General features: G+C 46.6%; 1 protein-coding gene across 4 annotated transcripts in view; it reads right to left on the bottom strand.

Moving 5' to 3' along the window:
• Window positions 1–9,862: 9,862 nt before the first annotated feature.
• The window catches only part of LOC121161838 (L-lactate dehydrogenase C chain), a 33,090-nt gene continuing 15,832 nt past the window's right edge, over window positions 9,863–27,120 (bottom strand). For 3 of the 4 annotated variants that reach the window (XM_040988481.1, XM_040988478.1, XM_040988479.1), the window contains exons 5-8: window positions 26,814–26,987; window positions 19,820–19,937; window positions 15,871–15,994; window positions 9,863–10,842 (exon numbers count right to left, since the gene is read on the bottom strand). In XM_040988481.1, the coding sequence (XP_040844415.1) occupies window positions 10,678–10,842; window positions 15,871–15,994; window positions 19,820–19,937; window positions 26,814–26,987 (581 nt within the window). In that variant the 3' untranslated portion in view covers window positions 9,863–10,677. Of the gene's footprint in view, window positions 10,843–15,870; window positions 15,995–19,815; window positions 19,938–26,813; window positions 26,988–27,120 lie in introns of those variants that run through there. The other variant, XM_040988480.1, reaches the window with a different exon arrangement.

Here is a 27,120-nt window from a genome sequence, read left to right as displayed (position 1 = left end):
ATATGCTCTGGGATCCCATGTGAGTGTCAGTTGGTGTTCTGGCTGCTCCACTTCTCATCCAGCTCCCTGTTTGTGTCCTGGAAAAGCAGCAGAGAATGGCCAAAGCCTTGGGACCTGCACTGATGTGGGAAACCTGGAAGAGGCCCCTGACTTCCGGCTTGGGATCAGATTGGCTCAGCTCCACCCATTGTAACCAACTGGGAGTGAATTAGCAGACAGAAGATCTTTGTCTCTCCTCTCTGTAAATCTGCCTTTCTAATATATGTATATAACTAAAGGTAATGAGAAAGGACAAAGGTCTGCACAGGTAGCCATCTCCCCTCCCGCTCACTCACCTCCAGCAGCAAAGAACAGAATCTAGGAAGAGAGGTACTTTTATAACAACAACCCCAAAATGTAAGTACGTCAAAGTGGTGTAGCAAGCTGATCTACCTGTGGCATTGGCTTCCCATATGAGTGCCAGTTTGTGTTCCAGCTGCTCCACTTTCTATCCAACGCCCTGCCTGTGGCCTGGAAAAGCAGTAGAGGACGGTCCAAGTCCTTGGGACCCTGCACCTGCATAGGAGACCCAGCTCCTGGCTTTGGATTGGCTCAACTCTGGCCACTGTGGCCATTTGGGGACTAAACAAGCAGAATGAAGATATTTGTCTGTTTCTCCTCTCTATATAACTCTGCCTTTTCGATAAAAATAGATCTCTTTTTTTTCTTTTTTTTTTTTTTAAAAGATTTATTTTTATTATTTTTTTATTGGAAAGGCGGATATACAGAGAGGAGAGACAGAGAGGAAGATCTTCTGTCCGATGATTCACTCCCCAAGTGAGCGCAACGGGTCGATACTATGCCGATCCGAAGCCAGGAGCCTCTTCCGGGTCTCCCACACAGGTGCAGGTTCCCAAAGCCCTGGGCCGTCCTCGACTGCTTTCCCAGGCCACAGGCAGGGAGCTGGAAGGGAAGCGGGGCTGCCGGGATTAGAACCGGCGCCCATATGGGATCCCGGGCGTGCAAGGCGAGGACCTTTAACCACTTGCGCCACCGCGCCGGGCCCTCTTTTTTTTCTTAATAATCGCCAGAGCCAGGAAATCCATCTGGGTCTCCCACAGGAGTGATGGAACCCAAGTACCTGGGCCATCATTCATCGCCTTCCCAGGCACATCAACAAGGAACTAGATCATCCCAGGCACATCAACAAGGAACTAGATCAGAAGCAGTGCAGCCGGGAATCAAGCCAGTGCTCTAGTGTGAGGAGAGGGGATGCTGTTGTCACAGGCAGCGGTTCACCCACCACATCACAGTACTGACCCTATCAATGTTTTTCAGAAAATGTTACTATTTTATGTTACTGATCCCCCCCCCCCATACTTGCTTCCCTACTTAGGGTGGGAACTAGATACACTGTCCTAATCAGCTAAAGATAAGCTACTGCCTCAAGAACTAGAACCTTCCATTTTAATCATCTTCTTTTTTTTTTTTTTTTTTTTAAAGATTTATTTTTATTATTTTTTCATTGGAAAGGCGGATATACAGAGAGGAGAGACAGAGAGGAAGATCTTCCGTCCGATGATTCACTCCCCAAGTGAGCGCAACGGGCCGATACTATGCCGATCCATAGCCAGGAGCCTCTTCCGGGTCTCCCACGCGGGTGCAGGTTCCCAAAGCTTTGGGTCGTCCTCGACTGCTTTCCCAGGCCACAGGCAGGGAGCTGGAAGGGAAGCGGGGCTGCCGGGATTAGAACCGGCGCCCATATGGGATCCCGGGCGTGCAAGGTGAGGACCTTTAACCACTTGCGCCACCGTGCCGGGCCCTTTAATCATCTTCTAACCAACAGAGTCTGGAAGAGAATATTTGTGGTAACCCATCTGAACAATTGCATCAGTGCAATGATTCTGACACTTTATCTTACAAATTTCTTACAGAAGCCAGAGTTAGGAAGGTAAGTAGAGATCCAAATCCTCCACTAACCAGTAAAGATTCTATAGAAACTAGTATGTAGTAAACACAGGGTTAATCCCAGCAGTGAGCGAGTGCTAGCAGGAGTTAACATTTGGCCTGTGAAGACACTGGGTTCCACACTGGAGTGCCTGGATTCAGTTCCCAGGTCTGGCTCCTAATCACAGATGCTTGATCCTGCAGACTCTGGGAGGCAGCACTAAGCTCCAGAAATTAGGATGCCTCCCACGGGGGACACTGGGATTGAACCTTCAGTTTCAGCCCATTCTTTCTTTCCTTGCAGTTCATTTCCATGGCTATGTTTTACGTTAGATGGATCTGAAGGGTTTTTGCCACCTATGTGGGAGACCCACATGAGGTTTCTGGTTTCCAGTCTCAGCCAGGCCCAGATGTGGCTGGTGTGGTCATTTGGGGAACAGGACCACATTTGCAAGCACACACACTGCCTTTTAACCAACCAACTTACTCCCCTCTTTAAGTCCAATTCAAAATCTCCAAGACTCAAAACAGACTCAGTTGCAAATCCCTATAAAACAAGTTATTTCCAAGATACAATGGCGGGCCCGACAGCGTGGCCTAGCAGCTAAAGTCCTCGCCTTGAATGCTTCGGGGTCCCATATGGGTGCCGGTTCGAATCCCAGTAGCCCTTCTTCCCATCCAGCTCCCTGCTTGTGGCCTGGGAAAGCAGTCGAGGACAGCCCAAAACCTTGGGACTCTGCACCCACATGGGAGACCTGGAAGAAGTTCCTGGATCCTGGCTTTGGATCGGCATAGCATCGGCCGTTGTGCTCACTTGCGGAGTGAAACATCGGATGGAAGATCTTTCTGTCTCTCCTCCTCTCTGTATATCTTGACTTTCCAATAAAAATAAATCTTTAAAAAAAATTTTTTTTAAAGATACAATGGCAGGGCAGGAATTCATTATTCTGAAGAAAATAAAACAGAGAAGGAAGTAACAAGATGAATCCAAGGCAAGACCACACCCAGGGAAAATAAATCCTCATGTCCCACATCCATTATCTTGTATATGCTGCAAGACTGGGCCCCCAAGCCTTTGGGCAGACCCACGTCTATGACTGCTGGTTGTGCACATCTGGCTGCTTGCTGGGATGGCATACTGATGCCAGTGGCCTGCCTGGGTTGAGTTCCCACTGAGACTCTGGCCCGACCACGCCCCCAGGCATCAACTTGTCAGGCATCTCCCTGGGGCGCCAGTGCCCAGCGAGTCCTGCCTGGCCTCCAGGCCTTGCTCTAACAATTCAGTGGATGGCACCATACCCCCACTCATGGATGCCAGTAGGGGCCACTGCCGCACTAGCCACACATGGAGTGCTCTAGCTGAGTGCATGCAAACTGTAAGGCCCAGGCTGGGGGCCTAGGCAGCAATCCTGGGTCCCAGGAAACCAGTCTGCCTAACAAGGTTTCTAGTCCTATGATGGGAAGGGGAATCTCACCAAGACTTAATTTCCTCACAGCCTCCGATTGTCTTGATAAAAAAAAATAGTAATAAAACAATATTTCTCCACACTCATCTATATGGCAAATAACTTGGCCATACATAGGCCTCCCACATGCATTTTTTAGCTCTGTGCTCAAGTTCCAAATTTCCCAAATGTTTTTCTTCAGCTTCCTTTTGCTGCCAGGACTCACCGTAAACCCAACTAAAAGTGGCTAAACTACCCAGGCTCCATCCTAAAGGTCATTATTTGTCTTTGGGCACAGACATGATGCAGCTAGATTCCTTTGCTTTGGTGCTACCAGCACAGTGAAGACCGAAAATCCAACACATGACGCTTTTGAGAACAAACCGTGTCCAAAGATGATTCAGTATCAGAAAATCTGTCCATATGTTATGTGATTTTTAAAAGATGCATGCAATCTTAAATTTTTAACATTTTTATTGGAAGGCAGATATAAAGAGAGGAGGAAATACAGAGAAAGATCTTCTGTCCACTGATTGTCCCAAGTGGCCACAACGGCCAGAGCTGAGCTGATCTGAGGCAGGGATCCTCTTCTGGGTCTCCCACACAGGCGCAGGGTCCCAAGGCTTTGGGATGTTTTCTACTGCTTTCCCAGGCCACAAGCAGGGAGCTGGATGGGAAGCAAGGCCACCGGGGATATGAATCTGTGCCCATATGGGATCCCAGCACATGCAAGGCAAGGACTTTAGTAGGCCACCATGCCAACCTGGTATGCGGTCATTTTGTAGAAAAGTTCCAAACCCTCTCAAGGTTAAACAGTAACTTAGGAACGAAAGGAAACTTCTGGCTCAAAAGAGTTTCTGTCAGGGCAAGTGATGTGGCAGGTAGATTAAGCCATCACTTCAACTCCTACATTTCACATCCAAGTGCCTGGGTAGAATCCCATCTCCACCTCCAATCCAGCGTCCTTTGTCAATGCACAGCCCGGTAGACAGTAGTTGACAGCCCCAGGACTTGTGTCCCTGCCACCCACGGCGAAACAAGTTCTCAGCTCCTGGGCATTTAGGGAGTGAAGCACTGGATGGGGAGATCTCTGTCCATCTCTTACTGTGCTTCTGAAATTTTCAGATTATTAATTTATTCTTTGAAAACTTCAGGGCCCGACAGCGTGGCCTAGCGGCTAGTTCCTCGCCTTGAATATGCTGGGATCCCATATGGGTGCTGGTTCTAATCCCAGCAGCTCCACTTCCCATCCAGCTCCCTGTTTGTGGCTGGGGAAAACAGTCCAGGATGGCCCAAAGCTTTGGGACCCTGTACCCGCGTGGGAGACCTGGAAGAAGTTCCTGATTCCTGGCTTCAGATCGGTACAGCACCAGCCATTGCAGTCACTTGGGGAGTGAATCATCGGATGAAAGATCTTCCTCTCTCTCTCCTCCTCTCTGTATATCTGACTGTATTAAAAATCTTTAAAAAAATAATAAAATAAAAAACAAAAACTTCAACAAAGTTTGGAATACCTTCATCAGCCAAGCTAAGCCAAGGAGGAAAGAAAAACAGACAGCTTAGGCTACTAAAATCAGAAATGAATGAGACCATTGCTGCTCACCTTAGAGAAATAATTATGAGAATGCCAAGAATAAAAGAATATACTACCTATATAAATTATACAAATTCCTAGAAAGACTAAAACGGACCCAAACAAAAAATCTAGTCATTGGGGCCGACACAGTGGTATAGCAAGCTAATGTTCCACCTGCAAGCAATGGCATTCCATATGGCTGCTGGTTCAAGTCTCAGCTGCTCCACCTCCCATCCAGCTCCCTGCTTGTGGCCTGGGAAAGCAGTCAAGGATGGCTCAAAGCCTTGGGACCCTGCACCTGCTTGGGAGACCCGGAAGAAACTCCTGGCTTCAGATCAACTCAGCTTTGGCAATTGCAGCCATTTTGGGGAGTGAATTGGCTTGTGGAAGATCTCTGTATATCTGTCTCTCTCCTCTCTGTGTAACTCTGCCTTTCAAATAAAATAATTTTTAAAAATAAAAGGACTTAAAAAGACATCCTGTGTGTGTATTGCTTGAAAGACTTAATATTGAAATGGAAATACCATCAAACCTAATCCACAGTTCCAACACGATCCCTATCGGAGTTCCTGGCTTTTTTATACAAGAATTTTTTTTTTTTTTTGGTTAATGTTATATCTATTTTTAAGTTTAAATTGGAAAGGCAAATCTACAGAGAGAAAAAAAAGATAAAGATCTTCCATCCACCAGTTCACTCCCCAGGTGCCCAAAATGGCTGAAGCTGAGTTGATCCGAAGCCAGGAGCCAGGAGCATCCTCCAGGTCTCCTGCACAGGTGCAGGGTCCCAAGGCTTTGGGCCATCTTTTCACTGCTTCCCCAGGCCACAAGCAGGGAGCTGGATGGGAAGTGGGGCTGCCGGGATTAGAACTGGTGCCCACTGGGATCCTGGAACATTCAAGGTGAGGATTTAGCCACTGAGTTCTCAGTGATTCTTTTCATTTAACTCCTGTGTGTTGATTAGAGTAGAAGCTATTCTAGACTCAGACTATACCACTAAATGAAAACAAGTAGCTGACAATTGTAATGAAAATTTATGTATTATGGTCTAATTATCTGCTATATTTGTACCATGAATCCCTACTGAAATTCCTTCCCTACATCTCACTTTTGTGATAGCACCACTTTTTAGTTTGTAGTTTATTTTTATTTGGAAAGGCAGATTTATAGAGAGGACAGAGAAACATCTCCCGGCTCACTCCCCACATGGTCACTAGGACCAGAGCTGAGCTCATCCGAAACCAGGAGCTTCTTCCGGGTCTCCCACCTGGGTACAAGGTCCCAAGGCCTTGGGCCATCTTGCTCTGCTTTTTCAGGCCATCAGCAGGGAGCTGGATGGAAACAGGAGCAGCTGGGAAACGAATCAGCACCAAAATGGGATGCAGGTAGAGGAGGTTTACTCTCCAGGGAACTGGCCCCAACACCATTTTCTTGAATGAAGGAAACTGCTGAGTCTGTCAAGGAGGGACAAGGAGGGAGTGTTTAAAATAAACCTTACCCTGAGCTCTGAATGGGGGGAGCCTGTGTCCCCTTTTTTTCTGAGATATCCAAATGCTGCTGTTTGGTACATGAAACATTCAACACAAGCTCTTGCTGTTTGTGGCCATTTTCTTTAGGTTCAGTTTTCTTTAGGGTTCAATCCCTTCCCTACTGAAAGGCCCTTCAGGGCAGGTAGCAAATAAATCTTTTACTTCAAGCTTTTCTATACACACTATTATATACTTGCGGACTCACAGTTTGACACAGTCTACACCTTTAGTCTATAAAATGCTGCCTAGTTACTTTCAGGGTTGCCGTATTGGCTACTGTATACAGAGGGGTCTGATGCTCAGGCAGCTGCCCCACACAGGAGACCAGGAAGCAGCTCTCAGCTTCTGGCTTCAAACCGGCCCAGCTCCAGCTGTTTTTCATTTGGGTTACTGAACCAATATGTGGAAGCTCTACATCTTTCAAATAAACATGTTTTTTTTTTTAAGTGCCTTAAAAGTTTATATTAGAGCCCAGCACAGTAGCCTAGGAACTTTAGAGTCCTTGCCTGGCATATGCAGGAATCCCATACAGGTGCCAGTTTTCCCATCCAAGTACTAACCAGGCCTGACCCTGCTTAGCTTCTGAGATCAGATGAGATCAGGCGCGTTCAGGGTGGTATGGCCTTAGACCAGGTGCGGTTCTAATCCTGGCAGCCCCACTTCCCATCCAGCTCCCTGCTTGTGGCCTGGGAAAGCAGTGGAGGACAGCCCAAAGCCTTGGAACCCTGCACCTGTGTGGGAGACTGGAAGAGGCTCCTGGCTCCCAGGTTCCGATTGGTGCAGCTCCAGCCATTGCAGTCACTTGAGGAGTGAATCAATGGGTGGAAGAGCTTTCTATCTCTACTCCTCTCCGTATATCTGACTTTACAATAAAAATCTTAAAAATCTTAAAAAAAAAAAAAAGGCTTGCATTAATGAAAATGAAGTATAGCCCCGAAGTGTTTGATTTACCAAAACTATATATATCCAACTCAGGGTTATGCTTATGTCTCTAGCTATTAAGCTGGAAGCTAATTTTATCAACTCCCATACCAAGAACAGCTACACAGACCAAACTCAACATGAATTAGGAGGGAACTAATGACAGATTGAAATGAGAGATTTGAAGGGAAACATTTGGTGCCAGCTGACTTGTGCACTTTCATCACCTATTCCTGCAGTGATTCTGAGTGTGTGTGAGCTGGTCAGGCAAGGTGTGTCTCCTTGGTCTGTCACCGCACCAGTCCACGTGAAATACCCACTCACGTTCTAACACATAGGATACCCCTCTGGGACAGAGCATCCGTTGCTACAGGCTCACCTCGAGCTGGGGAGGGGCCCTCCCACCACTTCAGCTAGACACGACCTGCTCCACTGCGAGCAGTGGCTTGGCCTCCAAGAAACAGCACAAAGCACAAACTTGGGAAGAGAACAGGCCTCACCAAGCAATCCAAGTCCAATAATGGTGCCTTTCCTGAGCTCTGTGGCCTCCTCCAACGGACACTTTTAGCGGGTTTACACTTGACCGCTACCATCTTACAAACTTCCCAGAGTCAACCCAGAGCCACCGCTCGGCCATTCACAGATGTGTAGCGGGTGTCCAGGGTCGGGGAGCCCTCGTGTGCAAGGAGGTGCAGCAGGCCTGCGGTCAGGCTGGGAAGTTTCTGTTCAACAGCTCAAGAGCCACAGGTAGCGGTGGGCAAAGCTGGCCGGAAGAGGGGCCGACCCAGGCGGAGCCGCTCACGCTGGCCATGGGAGCCCCTCTCCCTCCTACCTTAGCTTTCAGCTGCACTGGAGGCGCAGGACCCCCAGTCCCTGAGCTGAGCACACACACAGTCACCTCTAGGCTAAACTGTTTGCCTCACCTCTCGCGACGCCTCCAGGCTCCCTGGTCGGCTCCACATCCATAGCACAGCTTCACGGTGGCTCACTCAACAGGTGGAACACAGGAAACACGGCAGCTGCACGCTCAGCCGGGCGCCAGGAGACCAGACCACAGCACTCCCCGGTTATAGCGGCTATCCAAGGCCGCGCCCCTCTGCAGGCTCGCGGTCTGGAGGCGGCGTGGAGGCGGTGCACCTGCGCCCCGGCACCAGCCGCCTCGCACCTGGGTGCCAGCAGGGCACTGGGGTTTCTGAGGTTAGCAGGCATCGGGAACTGGAGGGCTTCCTGCAGCTCTGGAGCCGAGCCCTGTTGGCACAGAACTCGTCCACCAGAGAGCTCACGGGATTTTCTTCCCAGCCCGTGCAAGTCTGCTTGCGTCGGGAAGGGCGTTTGAATTGCCCTCCGAGCTTAATTACCAGCAGGAGAAACGGGCTTCATGTGCTCTTTGACCACTTCAAGTGTGGGCCCAGGTGGGAAAGACAATGTTTAAACGCCTCTCTGTCAAGGGAATTTTGAAACGTGAAGCCCTAGGAATTTGATCAGGCTGGGTGCCAGGTGGTAACCATTTCTCCAAGTGGCAGGGAAAGCTCAGCCCACTATTTTGTAGGACCTAATATTTGCTCCTTATGGTCTGAGAGAACCTGAGCTTTGCGCAGTTAACTGTTTCGAATTCTTGTGTGAGCCCCACATGAGGCACACCTGAAATCATTTTACATGGAGCAGTGCTTGTCAGCCTTGGCTCAGCAGCCTTTCAAGAGCCTTCTAAGACCTCCTCCCCCAGCCCTGCTCCAGCCATCTGCTGCCCCAGGCTGCTGCATGGACAAGTATTTTCTCGGTTAAAGCGGAAAACTAAACAGCCCAACCCAATAATAGCTGAGATTTTTTTTTTTTTCACCTTCTCCCCACCTAGGACCTCTTTTCGTCTGCTTAGGGACAACATTGCCTTGTTGAGAGTATATGATAGAAAAATAAATAAAAGCAAATAGAAAACTCTCCTTGCCCTCTGTCACATATTTTGTCCAATCAGAGAAAAGTTTTTAAAAATAACCATACAGTGGGAGATGAATCACATTCAATAAATGACTGGATGCTATCAAGGTAGCAAGAACAGGGCCCAGTGCAATGGCTCAGTGGCGAAATCCTCACCTTACAAGCACCAGAATCCCATATGGGCGCTGGTTCATGTCCCTGCTTGTGGCCTGGGAAAGCTGTAGAGGACGGCCCAAAGCCTTGGGACCTGCACCCATGTGGGAGACCCGGAATAAGCTCTTCTGGCTCAGCTCATTCCATTGCAGCCACTGGAGGGTAAACCAGTGGGTGGAAGATCTTTCTGTCTCTTCTCTCTATAAATCTGCCTTTCTAATAAAAATACATCATTAAAAAAAAAAAAAGGCAATAACGTCAGACCACAAGCATGAGGCCGAGCCTGCCGAATGGGCACAGCTTCACTTCTCAGTGATGGCCTTGGGCCCGCACAGCTGCCTTCTCATTTACCCCACTGGTCCTGTTCTGTCAAAAGTTGTAAATTACCTTGTTGAATTTTTTATTTCACTATATTTCTTATAGTTACCTTACATTCTCTGTGTGATTAAGGAATTGTTTCATTTCCATGTGTGTCTGTCCATATGCAGTCTCCCTGAGACAATAAGGAACTGACTTACCAAGCAGAAGTTGATAAATCAATCAACTGAGGCACCCTAGCTACTGTATATACCTGAGAACAAAGATCATACTCATCAAGCATAATAGTAGGCGTGACAGCAGTGGGTCGCTGAATGTTTAAACAAGCTACAAGAGGGTCTATATTTCCTGTGTGAGAGGTCCAGAAAGGCACCAGATCAACTACTGGCACGTATTTGAATTGCATATACTTGCAGCGTTTAATATATCATCTCACTTCAACATTTTTACATCATAAAGTTACACCTCTGTTTTTACTTCTAATACATATGGTGTTAATAATAGGCATTTAGTAAAAGTGTATACAGACAGACACAGGAAGTCATTGAAGCAATAAAAAGTGAACATGCTGCTTTTCTAATAGGACATTTCAGTGTGAGAGCACTGTTCCGTGAGAGGAGTTGTCAGTTCTATGTTACAGTAGTCGTTATGCCTATTGTGCTAGCCCTGGTGGCCGCTACTACACAGATGACAGACTGCTATCATCAGAACAGAGCGACAGGGACTCAGGAGGAGAGGCCCTCTTTCTCATTTTGAGGGACAAGTTATGTCCTAAGTCTACAATGTTTTATGTTCTACAGGTCGGATAAAAATGTTTGCCAAAGGTAAGATACATAGTGTGCTGTGTTCCTGGCTGATGTGCGGCAGACGGTGAGGGTCTTTAAAACACCAGGTCCTTCTGGACGTTCCAGAGCGTGCTGGCACTCTTCTTAAAGAGTTCCTCCTCCTCGGGACTCAAGGCAACCTTCACGATGTCCGAGACACCATTCCGCCCCAGGATGCAAGGGATGCTCAGAAAGATTTCCTCCTTGATCCCATATAAGCCCTGCAAGGCAAGACAAGATTGGTGATCAGTCCCCCAAGATGCAGAAGCAGCTGCAGGAGACCTGGAATGGCCTCAACAAGAGCCAGTCAGAGCGGCAGGTGGGTAGGGCAGTGCAGCAGGTGAAGTTAGCACCTGTGATGCCCACACCCCATACTGGGGCCACCAGTTCCCGTCCAGGCCACTCTCTGCTTCTGATCCGGCTTCCTGCTACAGTGCCCAGAGGTAGCAGATAACGGTCCAAGTGCCAGGTTCCCATCACCCTCATGAGAGACCTGGAAGGAATTATGGCCTGCCTTGGCTGTTACTTACATTCGGACACTGAACCAGCAAATTAAAAAGTTTCTCTCACTCTGCCTTTAAAATAATTATTTGAGAAGTAATAATCATTTGGAAGGCAACAAGATCATCCTCAACAAAACCTAGCCATGTCCTATGGCCGTGTAACTCAAGTTCAATCCCATGAGCAATGCATGCCTTCAAAAGAACCAAGAAGGCTGGCATTGTAGGGCAGAGGGTTGAGCCTTTAGCTGTGACTTCAGCATCCCATAAAGGCACCAGTGTTTTTAAGTCCTGACTGCTCCACTGAGGTTCAGCTGCCTGCTAATGTGCCTGGGAAAGCAGCAGGGGCTGGCCCAAGCTACATCCACATGGGAGAACCAGCAAATGCTCCTGGCTCCTGGATTCAGGCTGGCACAGCCCGGGTCATTGTGGCTCTTTGGGGAATTGCGGCTGGGAGATGAGTCCATCTAAGCCCACTGGAATCTCGTGTCAAGGTCTGGGGCAAGCCTTAAGAGGCCATTCTGCCTGGGCCACCATCTCACTGCCGCATGTTGGCACGGCGTGCGAATGCGAGCAAGCAGGATAGCGTTTAGACCCTGAGAAGCCTGACCCCTCAGTGGGAAGGGAACTGTGCCATTTGTCAGGGAGGCCACCGTCTGTCCTTCAGCAGGCAGCTAGCAAATCACATTTCCCAGAGGACAGCACAGGAATTACACAGCCTAACTGGTTGAGAGGCCACCAATGGGGAGTGACTTGCACTGCAGATTCCCATTCAAAGAGGAGTCAGAGAGCCCTTAAAAACTCAAGGCGCTTCCTAAAACTCACGTATCTCCCTCTCTCCTTTCAGATAACACGCCATCCCCTGGATCTCTCCTGGGTGTGCTTTCCCCTTGCCTCCTCTTTCCACACTCACCTGGTCACTTTGCAAATAAAACTGGATGCAACCGACTCCCAAATTTTTATTTCTATATCTCTCTTCTCCCTCCCTTGTATCTCTTTCTTCTCTCTCTCTCTTTCTCTCTCTGCTGCCTTTTAAATAAAAAATAAACCTTTAAATTTTAAATAAAAAATAAAAGAACCAGGTGAAGTACTCCTTGCCCTGACCAGGTCACCTTTCCACGTCATGTTTTGGAGTAGCTGTGTTCAGCTCACAGCTGCACCGCGCCCCACCAGCTTGCTCCAGTGGCAACACTGGCACTGGTTCTAGCTCAAAGCAGTGGCTCCAGCAGTGCCAGGCAGACCTGAGCTGAATTTCTGGCTCCTGGCTTTGAATTGTTGCTGCCACAGGCTTCAGGGGATGAATCAGCAGATGGGAGCTCCTCTCTCTCTTTCCCTCCCTCCCTTTCCAAAACATAGACACATTTTAACAATCTGTCACTTGTGCACTGACTAGTCCTGTAAAGGTCATGGAATCCTGCTGTAACTCACTCAGTGTCTCTTCAGAGCCCTCACCATCTGTTCTCCCACAGCCTCCGGTCCCCTAAAGAGAACCTGGGTGTTGGACCCACTGTGTGCTCCTCCTCCTCAGCTCCTCCAAATCATGAACCCCTGTTCTTGTGACAGCAGAACATATTCCCCGCTTTTGTTGTTTTTGTGTGAGGCTCATTTTAGCACTTCTTCCCTTCCTGCTGACCTCCTGCCTACTCAGGGAACCCTCTCTCAACCTCCTGGCTGTGCCATCCCAGTCACAAACTCTTCTGATATACCGATGCTGGCCTCCTCCTGTATCCCAATTACTGCCACCGTCACTGCTGGAATCGCTGTCCATACAGGCAAGCCCATCAATTCCCTTTCTGTCTTGATTTCTTCAGCTCAAAGCACTTTCCCCTCCCACTCCAACTCTAATTACCCTTGACCTTGTCATGAGGCTCCACACACAGCTGAGGTTTTGTGATGTCATTCTGTAACCTTTTCACCATATCTTAAGCCATTCTGTCCATTTTAATCTTCAGTTTTTACAAATATTTCTACATTTTTAATTTTTAATAATTTGTTCATATGTAGACATTAACAAAATCCAAAAGGTAAAGTCTTGCGTTTCTCTGTGATTCTTCAGCAGAAGGCCCAACTCTTTCAATACGTGTGCAATCTGAGCCGCCTGCCCCCTCACCCCACTCTGATGCCCCCTTGCTCCACTCTCCACCACCTCCCCATCCCCTCACCCCACTCTCCGACGCCCCCCCAACTCCCTCACCCCACTCTCCGCCCCCTCAGCCTCTCTCCCCTGCCCCTCTGCATTCCACAAGTAACACTCAACCCTGAACGAATTTAGCCACCCGCTTTCTCTATCCCTATACCTGAGTTCCTGGAAAAAAAACATACCACAAAACCAATCCTTCACTCAGACTGACAAGCTAATATGCTAACCAACCTAGAGTAGACATTAAAAAAAAGCAGTAATTCTATGCTTTGTTTTCTTATCAAATTTTCTCCCATTATTTCCAACAACAACAAAAAATTAAAATACTGGGCCCAGCATGATGGTTCAGTGGCTAAATCCTTGCCTTGCACGTACCAGGATCCCATATGGGCACCACTGTGTCCTGGCTGCTCCACTTCTGATCCAGCTCCCTGTTCATGGTGTAAGTTGTACCCACATGGGAGATCTCAAAGAAGCACCTGGCTCCTGGCTTCAGATCAGATCAGCTCTGCCCCTGGTGGCCACCTGGGGAGTGAACCAGTAGATGGAAAATCTTTCTGTCTCTCCTTCTCTCTGTAAATCTGCCTTTCCAATAAAAATAAATCTTTAAAAAAAAATTCAAATCATAAACCTCCCCTAATACTCCACTGATAATTGTCTCCTCCATTAAAAAGACAGAAGCTTCCAGTGCCAGACTTGCAAACCGACAACACCCCCACCTGGTACTAGTCCTCTCTCGGGGTGCACTCTAGAACAGAGAGCTTTCCCGCCTCCCTCCGGGACTGGCGCTTCCCCGCCCACTGCTTACTACTGCTCTCTGCAACTTCTCCCTCGCTCATGATCTTTACCATGAGCATGTTGTCTTTAGAAAGCAACAAGAGCCCGTTTCTCTTGCCCGGCTTCTCCTCACCGGCACAGACACCTGAGAGCAGCTCTTCATACTGGGCTGCATTTCCTCCATCCACTCCAGTTTAATGTGCTCCCGGGAACATCTGGCAATCTCCAGGGACACATCTGGTTGTCACCAGTGGTGGTTAAGTTATGCTGACATCTAAAAGAGCCCCCAAATCACTACTTCCTAATCACAATTCTGGACTTACTATCAACCCAACATTTAAAAACTGTTTGGGGGCCCAGTGTGGTGGCCTAGCAGCTAAAGTCCTTGCCTTTAATGCGCCAGGATCCCATATAGGCACCGGTTCTAATCCCAGCAGCTCCACTTCCCATCTACCTCTCTGCTTGTGGCCTGGGAAAGCAGTCGAGGACGGCCCAAAGCCTTGGGATCCTGCACCTGACCTGTGTGGGAGGCCTGGAGGAGGTTCCTGGCTCCTGGCTTCTGATCAGCACAGCATCAGCTGTTGCGCTCACTTGGGGAGTGAATCATTGGATATGAAGATGTTCCTCTCTGTCTCTCCTTCTCTCTGTATATCTGACTTTGTAATAAAAATAAATAAATCTTTTTTAAAAACTTTTTACTTTCTTCTAAAGGCACCACTTCAGCATGAAAACTAGAACCCAAGAAAGACTTCTCTCCCCTTCACTCGCCCCTTATTCCATCACCAAGGCCCGTGATAGTCTATGATGGAGATGCCACATCTCCACTTTATCCTCTTCAACAATCACACTCCCTGCTTGGAGGTGTGCTGCTCGTCTTTACATACTCTTGTCCTCTTCAAATCTCTTCTCTCATCACAGCCACAGTCATCTTTCCAGCAACAACAAATCCTAGCCCTCGTTTTCCATTGCTTTTAAGATGAGGACGGGAATCCCACCTGCACGACTTTGAGGGGTCAGATCCTGTTGACATCTGTGCCCTCACCATGCACTGTTTCCTCTGCTCTCTGCACTTCACTGAACTCGGTCCAGATAGCCAACCGCCCTCCACGAAGATCTACACCATGCTGTCTGCGTACACGTTCTCTCTGCTTGGAATATTAGCTCAGCCTTCCAAATCAACCTCAACTTAACACTTAGATTGGGTCACACTTTACTTCTTTGGGAAGTCTTCTCCACCTCATCTATACTTCTCTGAGTAGTAAAGTTCTCCTGTTGATGACCACCCCCCCAGAATTTTTCATCACAAACACTTTACCACAATTTGTTTCATATGTTTACTTATGTGTTTCCTTAAATTCATTTCTTTCATTAGATTTAGGGCAATCACATGGACTATCATCAATATCTTATACAATTGCTGGCACCTAGTAGAGACTCAATCAACAGTAAACATGGGCCCGGCGCGGTGGTGCAGTGGTTAAGGTCCTCGCCTTGCACACTCAGGATCCCATATGGGCACCGGTTCTATCCCAGCAGCCCTGCTTCCCTTCCAGCTCCCTGCCTGTGGCCCGGGAAAGCAGTTGAGGACGGCCCAAGGCTTTGGGACCCTGCACCCGCGTGGGAGACCCGGAAGAGGCTCCTGGCTTCGGACCGGCATAACATTGGCCGTTGTGCTCACTTGGGGAGTGAATCATCGGACAGAAGATCTTCCTCTCTGTCTCCTCTCTGTATATCTGCCTTTCCAATAAGAAAATAATAAAAATAAATCTTTAAAAAAATTTTAAAAAAAAACCAGTAAAGGTGAAAATAATATAGAGGTAATTTAAACCTACCTTAACCATAGTGGAAACTGGATGCACTCTCCTAAGGTTTTTCAAAATTGATCCTGCCAGATCTGTCACAGACAGTCCAATAGCCCAGGAGGTGTACCCCTTCAGTTTGATAATCTCATAGGCACTACAATTATAGAAAAGGACGTTAAACATATGAGACGTCAACACAGAGAAAGCATAATAGTCTCAAACATCCCTCGGAAGCAATCTACATATCAATGTCACTTTATTAAAATTTCCTCAGATATTTCTTCCAGAAATTATTTCTGAATGGGCAACGCAAGTGTCTATATTAGTCTTATACAATCTCATCATTCCGGTTTAAGTAAGAACTAACCTGGGGCCAGTGCCCCTGGCATATCATATCAGGCTAACCCTCTGCCTGTGATGCCAACCTCCAATGATGGAGAGGTACCACAGGTAAAGGGTTAACAGCAGATTAACTGCAAGATTGCCTTCAGTTTGCCATAAAGCAATACAGATTTCTGAATGTAAAAATTAGTTCAGAGAAATATGGAGTAGTGGCCATAACAGGCTATCAGCACTGGATGTTTTGTGCACTGCATCAAGAGGATAGTGGTTAGGCAGGTAGACCCTGAGGACTATGTGACAAGAACTGAATTTCAAATGGCTGAGAAACAAAGCAACTTTCCTCTGTTGAGAGTCTGTTTCCACGGTAGCTTCCTCCCTTGCAACTGAGTGTGCTGCACAGTGAACAAAGGCCTGCTGATAATCTACAGCATGATTTCCACCTGGTGTCCTTTCCCCACGCTAGATAATGATGCGATGTTAAAACTGTTAAAGTCTGTGGGTCCAGCATGGTAGCCTAGTGGCTAAAGTCCTCGCCTTACACGTGCTGGGATCCCACATGTGCTCCGGTTCTAATCCCAGCAGTCCCACTTCCCATGCAGCTCCCTGTTTGTAGCCTGGGAAAGCAGTCAAGGATGGCGCAAAGACTTGAGACCCTGCACTTGCACTGGAGACCCAGAAGTGACTCCTAGCTCCTGGCTTCAGATCAGCACAACTCTGGCCATTGCGGCCATTTTGGGAGTGAGTCAACGGATGGAAGATCTTCCTCTCTGTCTCTCCTCCTCTCTGTACATCTGACTTTCCAATAAAAATAATAATAAAAGAAACTGTTATAGCCTGTGAATGTCACAGTCTGAACCTCAAACCACTATTAGCTGCCATGGTTCTTTTTCAACTGTGATCAACCACTACACCATCTTTTCTTTTTGTGAAAGGTTTATTTATTTTTATTGAAAAGGCAGATATACAGAGAGAAGGAGGGAGAGAAAAAATGATTTTCCATCCACTGGTTCACTCCCCAAGTGGCTGCAATGGCTAGAGCTGTGCTAATCTGAAGTCAGGAGCTAATTCTGGGTCTCCCATGCGGGTGCGGGGTCCCAAAGGCTTTGGGCAATCCTCTAATGCTTTCCCAGGCCACAAGCAGGGAGTAGGAAGTGGAGCAGTCAGGATATGAACCAGCATCCATATGAGATCTCAGCGCTTGGAGGTGGAGGATTAGCCAACAGAGCCATTGCGCTGAGCCACACTTCAACCACCTTTAGGTGCAAAATTCAATGGCATTAAGTACACTGGTGCCGAGATAATGTCATTTCAACCAACTTCTCCAGAACATCCTCCCAAATGCAAATTCCATCCAGGTGTCCTTACTAGTTTATTTTTAAAGATTTATTTCATTTTTATTGGAAAGTCAGGTATATAGAGAGCAGGAGAGACAGAAAGAAAGATTTTCAATCCACTGATTCACTCCCTAAGTGGCTACAATGGCTGGAGCTGTGCCAATCCGAAGCAAAGAGCCAGAAGCCTCTTCCTCCAGGTCTCCCACACGGGTGCAGCGTTCCCAAGGCTATGGGCTTTCCTCGACTGCCTGGATGCGTTGGATGTGAAGTGGGGCCACCAGGATTAGAACCATCGTCCACATAGGATTTCAGTGCGTGCAAGGCAAGGACTTTAGGCACTAGCCTACCGCACCAGCCTCTCTTATTAGTTTTTATTATAAACAATTAATGATTTTAACTTTTCAAATTAAAAACATTTAAGAGAAATACAACTCATCTAATATCACTACATTATGTGGTTTATTAGTCTCTTTCCCAATTCTTGCACATTTTTGTATTGTTATTATAAGCACACAAATGAAAGAACTTCAAAGAGTTCATAAAAATTAGTATTATTTAAAATTTGTGCATAGATTTCATTTTTGAACCAAAATAAGTATCTTTAATTCCACCTTTTCTGTGAACTTTTGGAAGTTCTCTCAAATGGAGATTTGTAGCATTACTAAATTTAATTTTCCTAAGTATGGAGCCAGTACGATGGCTCGACTGGCTAATTCTCTCCACCTTCAATCACAGGGATCCATTATGGGTGCCAGTTGCTGTCCCAACTACTCCACTTCCCATCCAGCTCCCTGCTGTGGCCTGAGAAAGCAGTCACTCGAGGACGGCCCAAACCACTGGGACCCTGCACCCGCGTGGGAGACCTGGAGGAAGTCCCTGGCTCCTGGCTTCGGATCGACTCAGCTCTGGTCATTGTGGCCACTTAGGGAATGAAATTTCTCTGTCTTTCCTTCTCTCTATATGTCTGCCTTACCAATAAAAATAAAAATATATATTCTAAAGTGTGATTACCTCAAAGTGATTTCTAAGTTCCACCACTTCTATTAACACACTACAGGGCTGAGGCATGGTCAATCACGCATGCTATTAAACCTCAAGTATGCTTATATGCAGTCAGATGTTTCCCCCAAAAAAACACTGTTGATTTCTGATCCTCTGGACACCTGGACACCTGAATCAGCTTAATTTTTTCATAAATTTACTAAATTTATTAAACATTTACTAAATCCCATGCCCTGATTCTAGCATTTTATATGAACTGTTGACTTCTCATCATAGTCCTTAGAAATGGCTTCTATAATTGTTTCCACTTTAGATATAAGCAAACTGATTTGAAGTAATTTCCCAATTTTACACACTAATAAAGGGGGAGGCAGAGGCTAAATTTTGCGTGGTGGCTAAGATGCCAATTGGAATGTCCACATGTCATGCTGGAGTGTCTGATTCAAGGCCTGGCTCCCCTGCTTCTTATCCAGCCTCCTGCTAAAAGACCCTGGGAGGCAGCAGATGATGGCTCAAGTACTTGGGCTCCTCTACTAAATGAGACACAGACTTGGTTTCAGGCTCCTGGCTTCAGCGTAGCTTAGCTCTGATTATTGAAGGCATCTGGGGAGTGACCCAGCAAATCTCTGTCCAAATGCTTCATACTTCTTTGCAAATAAAATGAAAAATCTCTTTAAAATTGTGATGATGGGTCAATACCATGACCCAGCATGCTAAGCCTCTCTCTGCGGTACTGACATCCCATATAGGCACTGGTTCAAGTCCCAGCTCTTCCACTTCTAATCCAGCTCCCTGCTAATGGCCTGAGAAGGCAGCCAGGGATGGTGCCAGTGCTTGGGCCCCTGTACCCATGCAGGACACCCGGAAGCAGCTCCTGGCTCTCAGCTTTGGACCAACCCAACTCTGGTCACTGTGGCTACTGGGGGAGTGAACTAGAGGGTGGACAATCTCTCCTACTCTGTTTCTTCCTCTTGTTCTCTGTAGCGCTTACAAATAAATAAATAAGTTTTTTTTTTTTAAGTGAAGGCTGGTTTCAAACATGGACAACCTATCTCAAAGTTCATGCCCATAATTAGTTTTACTATCCCTCAGTTTTCCTTTTAATAATAATTCCTTTGTTATTCCCATTTCTAAAAAAAATGCCTCTAAATAAAGTCATACATAATATAAATATGAATTTGTGGATTTTTGGAAGCAAAGAATTATTGGTCCCACAAAATATGAAGTATCAACTTTTTGTCTGTGAAGTTGCTATTAATATTAATTAATAAGGCATTATGAAATTGAATAAGAGCCATTACCTTTCAACAACTTGTTTATGAATAACTTTCCACTGTTCTTTGTCTGAGTCGGTTCCTAATTTAGGGTGCAGGGACTTCAGAGCAACACCGGCCACATTCACCCCACTCCATAAGGGCACTAAAAGACATGCAGCTCAGAATAAACACTTCTGGTCAGTGTTACAAAAGTTGCTGGGGTTTTTATAAGCTAGCTTACTTCCTTAACATCATACACACAACAAGCTCCAGACTGACAAAAGGAGGAATATAAATAACAAAATTATACAGTGTTAGACAATGTGTACAATTCATTTATAACTGTGTGGCATAGGAGGTATTTTTAAGCAAGACATAAAATGCATACTTCACAAAGAAAATGACTGATTAAAAAAAGATAAGACATAAACAACTAGGAGAAAAATATTAAGTAATACCATACTTCTCAACAGCAGCAAAGAGCTGAGAAGACAAACTGCCCATCTGGAAGCTCATGTCCAGTGAAGCTGTGACTCTGAAATGCTGGGAGGCTAATGCACAATACGGACAAGCCACAAGTCAGGAGGAAAGAAGCCAAAGCTAGAAGGAATTATGTGCCATAAAGCAAGCAACAAAACTGGTAAATCTGGACACAGACCAAACCAAATATTGACTATTGGAACAATAACTACCTTGCAAGATTTCCAAACAAGAATGAACCAGGCAAGGCATTAATAATTTCATATAGCGCAGAAAGAACATGATCAAACTTAAAGCTTTCTAAAGTCTAGGATGCTAATTATCTTAAGGATGTTTAGCATGAATGTTGAAAACTTACACGTGACCATTTATAAGGAGAGTGCAAAATCTGAAGAAGAGGAAATTTTAAAAAATTAATCCAATAGGGCCAGGCGCAGTGGCGCAGTGGTTAAGGTCCTCGCCTTGCACGCCCGGGATCCCGTATGGGTGCCGGTTCTAATCCCGGCAGCCCCGCTTCCCTTCCAACTCCCTGCTTATGGCCCGGGAAAGCAGTTGAGGACGGCCCAAGGCTTTGGGACCCAGCACCCGCGTGGGAGACCTGGAAGAGGCTCCTGGCTTCGGATTGGCATAGCATCGGCCGTTGCGCTCACTTGGAGAGTGAATCATCGGACAGAAGATCTTCCTCTCTGTCTCTCCTCTCTGTATATCCGCCTTTCCAATAAAAAAAATAATAAAAATAAATCTTTAAAAAAAATTTTTAAAAAAAGTGCATCTCTCTTTCCCCTCCATGATCTAATTAGTAAAAATCTTTAAAAAAAATTAATCCAGGGCCCGGCGCGGTGGCGCAAGTGGTTGAAGGTCCTCGCCTTGCACGCCCGGGATCCCATATGGGCGCCGGTTCTAATCCCGGCAGCCCCGCTTCCCTTCCAGCTCCCTGCTTGTGGCCTGGGAAAGCAGTCGAGGACAGCCCAAAGCTTTGGGACCCTGCACCCGCGTGGGAGACCCGGAGGAGGCTCCTGGCTTCGGATCGGCATAGTATCGCCCGTTGCGCTCACTTGGGGAGTGAATCATCGGATGGAGGATATTCCTCTCTGTCTCTCCTCTCTGTATATCCGCCTTTCCAATGAAAAAATAATAAAAATAAATCTTTAAAAAAAAAAAATTAATCCAATAGAAAGCAGAAAGAAAAACATTCCAAATGGAATAATAAATATATTTACATTAATACTAGTCAGAATATACTACTTTTCCAAAAATGAAGTCCCAGACATAAAGTGTAAAAAATTAAAATGCATAGAAAAATTATATTTAAATTTTTAGCTCTTTTATTTAAAGATTCATTTATTTGAAAAGTAGAGTTCACAGAGGCAGGGAGAGATAGAGAAAAATCTTCCATCTGCTGGTGCATTCCCCATATGGCCACAACAGCTGGAACTGGGCCAGCCCAGCACCAGGAACCAGGAGTGTAGAGGCCACAGGACCTGGGCTCTCTCACTGCTCTCCCAGGCACATTAACAGACAATTGGATCTGAAGTGGAACAGCCAGAACTAAAACCGGTGCCCAAATGGGATGCCAGCATTGCAAGATAAGCCACAACGCTGGTCCTAGAAAAAAAGATTTTTCATGATCCTCACGAATAAGAGCTGGGTTATAACACAAAAAAAAGAGCCTGGCGCGGTAGCCTAGGGCCTGAAGTCCCTGCCTTGCACACCAGGATCCCATATGGACGCCGGTTCTAATCCTGGCAGCCCTGCTTCCCATCAAGCTCCCTGCTTGTGGCCTGGGAAAACAGTCCAGGACCACCCAGGGCTTTGGGACTCTGCACCCGTGTGGGTGACCCAGAAGAAGCTCCTGGCTCCTGGCTTCAGACTGGCTCAGCTCCAGCTGTTGCGATCACTTGGGGAGTGAATCATCAGATGGAAGATCTTCCTCTCTGTCTTTCTTCCTCTCTATTTTTTTCTGCCTTTCCAATAAAAATTTAAAAAAAAATTTTAAAGACACTAATAAAATAAGTGTCCAAGTCATGTCAAAAGCAGAGTGACAGAGGGACAGGGAGAGACCGAGATCTTCTATCCATTGATTGTCATATGCCTATAGCAGCCAGGATCGGGCTAGGCTGAGACCAGGAGCCAGGAATCCCATGGGAGTGCCCCATAAGAGTGGCAAGGACTTATATATATGAACCTTCATCTGATGCTTTCCTATGTGCAATAGAAAGAAGCTGGACTGGAAGCAGAATAGCCAGAACTCAAACAGGCCAGAACGCTGATAGGGGATGGTGGCATCTAAGCAGTGGCTGAACATACTGTGCCACAAAATTGCTCCTTGTCCACAATCCTTGCTGCTGGGGCATTGTCGCTGAATAAATCTAAGGAGCTATGGCCAGCACCAAGGCATAGTAGGATAAACTTCTACCTGTGCTCCAGTATCCCACATGAGTGCCAGTTTGAGTCCTGCCTCTTCTACTTCTGATTCCTGCTAATGGCCTGAGAAAGAAGTGTAGGATGCCTAAGAGCTTCAGCCGGTGCACTCCCGAGAGACCCAGGAGAAGTTCCAGACTCCTGGCTTCAGACCAGCCCAGCTTTGACAATTGTGGCCAGTTAGGGAGTAACCAGTGATGGAAGATCTATCTCACCCAGTGATCTGTAACTACTGCTGTGAGCAGGTGAGTCAGTGTTGGACGTTGGCCAGGCTGGGCAAGACTGCTTCACTTGTCAAGAGTGTGGGCTGGTTCTGAGTGGGGCACAGACTGGGCTAGCTCACTGGCACATGCAGGAGCCAGGCTGGAGTGTGGACCACGCTGGGTTCAGTTATCACACCTACTGGTCTGCATGAAAGTCGGGGATGGAGCAGACTGCACAGGGCTAGGCTGGAGCAGCCACAACTGAGTTGGGACTAAGGGTGGGCTGAGCCAGGCCAGTTGCAGCACCCAATGGCAAAGGCTAAGACAGGGTCAGACTAACTACTGTCACATTCAAGATCTGTGGTTGGGAGCCACTCTGGTTGGGAAGCTAAGGAGGCAGCCTGGCTAGGTTGTGGTTCCTACTGGTGAGCATAAGAGCTGGAATGGGGATGGCGAACTAGCCTGAACATGGCTGAGCATATAGTTTGGCATGGGTATGGAATGGGTATGCCAGACTGGAATTCCAGCACACACTGGTGCTCACAGGAGCCAGTCTAAATATAGGAGAAGATGGGATAGGACTCAGCACCAGCTGAACCATGTGAGAGCCTGGTCTGGATATGGACCAGGAGTGGTTGGACTACAGCACCAACAGTAAGAATCAGAATGGGGTTACGCCAGTCGAGTAGTTCCTGCCAAGACAGAAGGCAGACTAAGTCAGTCTGGGCCAATGACCCACAAGTGTGCATGAGATCTGCCACTGGGAGGAGATCTGATAAAGGAGCTTGGGGAACTCTGTCAGGACGCAGTTCCTGCAGATGAATGCAAGAACCAAGGCTGGGAGCAGCCCAGACCAGGCCAGGTGACAGTGCCCCTCACCCCCGCATACATATCTGTCATGTCTGGGGACAGGCCAAGCTGGGCCTATTTATAATACCCATTGGCAGATGTGAGAGCCCGGATGGGGTACAGAACAGGTAGTCAGGCTGCAAACCAGCAGGTTCACATTAGGGTCAGAACTAAGGGCTGCAGAGATAGGCTAAGCTAGGCTAGGCTGCAGCACCTACAGGCATAGGCTGGAACTGAGGGAGGGCCAGGCTGGACCAGGTTACAGCACCAGCTGGAAAATGCCAATGTGGGGCTGGGGGAGGTCATGCCAAACTGGGCAACCGCACTAATCAGCACATGTGAGACCTGGCAGGAAGCAGGGAGCAAGCCTGATAGGGAACAGTGAGGACCACCGTGCTGGGCCACTACTCCCATTGGTGAGTATGAGAACTGGGACCAGGCACAGACCAGGCAGGCCTAGTAAGGCTACCACATCTGTTGAATTGCACTTGAGCTGAGCTAGGGGGGGAGCCAGGCTAGGCTGACTATCCACTGGTGCATGCATGAACCACAGTAAATGCAGGTTAGCTGGGTTTTGCAAGAGCATCAGATGGCAAATGCTGAGGGACAAGTATAGTCAAGCTAGACAAGATCCAGAACTGGGAGTGGACACAGTAGGGAAACTTGGGCACCTCTCTGATGGACTGCAGCCCCCAGCAGTGACCATTAGAACCAGGGCTAGAGATGGACCTCATTGGACTTCTGTGGCACCCATCAGCATTAATTGTGGGCTAGACAGTGGCACTGGTTGGACGGAGCTTTGCTCCAACACCCATTGGTGTATACATAAGCTAAATGGGATATGGGACAGAATGGACCAGTCTGCTGCACATACTGGCATATTGGCAGCACCCTGATTAGGCTGCAGCTCCCACTGGTATACATGAGTGCTAAGTGTGTGGTAAGCAGGGTTGGGCTAGGTTGCTGCATCCGTTGGTTTGCATAAGAGATGGGGCCAGAGGCAAAACCCAGCAACTGCAACCACAAGTGTACGTGTAGGCTGATATGGGTGACAGATTGAGCCAGACCTGGACTAGCGAGCACATAGAGCAGTCAGGTCTGGGGTCACCTCAGAGGACATTTCTTTGGAGAACCCTAACTGAATTGCTGGACTCAGAACTCCAGCAAGTTCTGGGAGTACCTGTGGTCTGACCATGGAGTACATGTGTCAGAACTGGCCTTCTGCAGTTGCTGAACACGATGTAGTCGACAGCATACCCAGATGCACATGGAGGATATGCCAGTCCATTGGCGACTGCACAGGACATCTGGTACCATGGCAGAGCATGGAGGACAGAACAAATTGAACAACTCTCCCAGACAAGCATTGACAGCAAGCATCTGCACAAATGGAGACTAAGGTGGACCATGTCAACATTGGACCTTGGAGCAATGACATCAACAGCATCTCAGAACTATCAAGACCACTTGAGCAGTACTCTTGGCGCATGCTCCACATCAGGGACCCTGGGATGACACTGGATGACCAGTCCCCACTCCCAGGTCCTGATGCAGTTAGGATGCTGGGTGTGGCTTCCCTGCTTCTATCTCCCCTTCCTCCAGATACAAGAAGAAGTAAAAGAAAATTGCAAACAATGGTCTCATCCATTTGCCCCTATTCCTCAACCCTTCCCATCCTAATCAGAGGTCCAGATGGGCATGCAACCTTCTCAACTATGTAAACATCATAAAAAAATAACTTTTTTAAAAAGAGAGAAATAAAAATGCCAGGGAAGTAATGGAGAAACCAAAACTCATACACTACTGGTGAGAATATAAATCAGAACCCTCGGAGTATGAACATATCGAGCCTCTGGGTTGATATGAGGTGGCAGCTCCTCATCCCTGGATACTGGGACATATGAAAAATCATGAGTGGTTCCCCCCTTTGCTTTTCCCCTTCCCCCAGAAATGACAAGGAGAAATAGCAAATTTGGAAGCAATGAGTATACCCATTTTTCCCAAACCTCAATCCTTCCCACCTAACACTTCACATAGTCATTATACAAAATAAAATTTACTAAAAAAAGAATACAAATCAGTACAGTCATTGCAGAAAGCATGTTTCTCCTCAGAAAAAACAGAATTGTATAATATCCATCAAGCCGGCTACTAGGCATATAACTAAACCCAATAGAATCATTATATCAAACAGACACACTCATGTTTATGGAAACATCATTCATAACAGCCAGGTTTAATCAAACTGAAAGTCCAATAAGAAATGCATGGCTTAATAATATTTTTCACATGTTAATGTGCATATATGGCTACACATGTGTGAATATATTATATATGTGTAAATATACATATATGTGTATTATTGTCACATGTATGCATCTGTACATGTGTATTTGTGAATGTGTATATATTGCATATATGTGCATGTATAAAATGTGTGTCCTATAGATCACGTGTATATGTTATATGTATACACACACACACACCAGGAAAGGCTACTCAGTTGGAAATTCTGTCATTTCTGACCTGGAGGACATTATGTTAAGTGAAATAAATCAGACACAGAAAAAACAAACAATATACGAGTTCATTCTTATGTGGAATCTAAACACATTGAGCACATATTCACGTTCAGAGGAGAACAGTGGTTATCAGAAACCAGGAAGATGTGGGGGAAGGGTAGAATGAAGAGAGATTGGTTGAGCAGGTAAAGGCACAGCAGAGAGGAATAACTGCTAGTGTTGTACTTCACAGTGAGGTGAAGACACTTAACTACAATGTGTTGGATATCCCATAATTGCTAGAAGAGTGGTTTTTGGTTTTTAAATGTTCTCACTTCAAAGAAATTGTAAATGTATGAAGTGATCGGTATGCCAGTTACTGTGATCACATTGAATTATATTTGATATCTTTCATGTCATAAATATTATTTTCCAACTTAAAAAAAAGCTAAGAAAGGAATACAAAAAGATACTCCAAGGAAATGGCAACTAAATGAAAGTATATATAGCTTCATTGATAGCATAAAAACAAAAATTTAAAGAAAACAGACTGTAATGGAAGTAGGACAGGTGGTTTATACTCACCACTAGAATCACCATGTTCCCCAATAATCCAGCCATGGCAACTTGTGGGATGGACACCCAACTTCTCCCCAATTAGATAACGAAAACGAGCAGAGTCAAGATTACAGCCACTTCCAATGACACGAGAGGCAGGTAAGCCACTTATCTTCCAGACCACATATGTCAGAATATCCACTGTAAGTACCGTGGTATCACGTTAGAAATAAAATCATAACTGTTACAATGTGTTTTGAATACAAATTTTGTGTATCAAAATTCCTTCCTTTCTGTATTTTGAATGAGTCTATTGCACATAAATATTACTATG

This window comes from Ochotona curzoniae, unplaced genomic scaffold, assembly GCF_017591425.1.
Source record: "Ochotona curzoniae isolate NIBS_2020 unplaced genomic scaffold, NIBS_Ocur_1.0 contig_4877, whole genome shotgun sequence".
Lineage (NCBI taxonomy): Eukaryota > Metazoa > Chordata > Mammalia > Lagomorpha > Ochotonidae > Ochotona > Ochotona curzoniae.
This window is presented reverse-complemented; position numbering and strand designations above follow the sequence as displayed.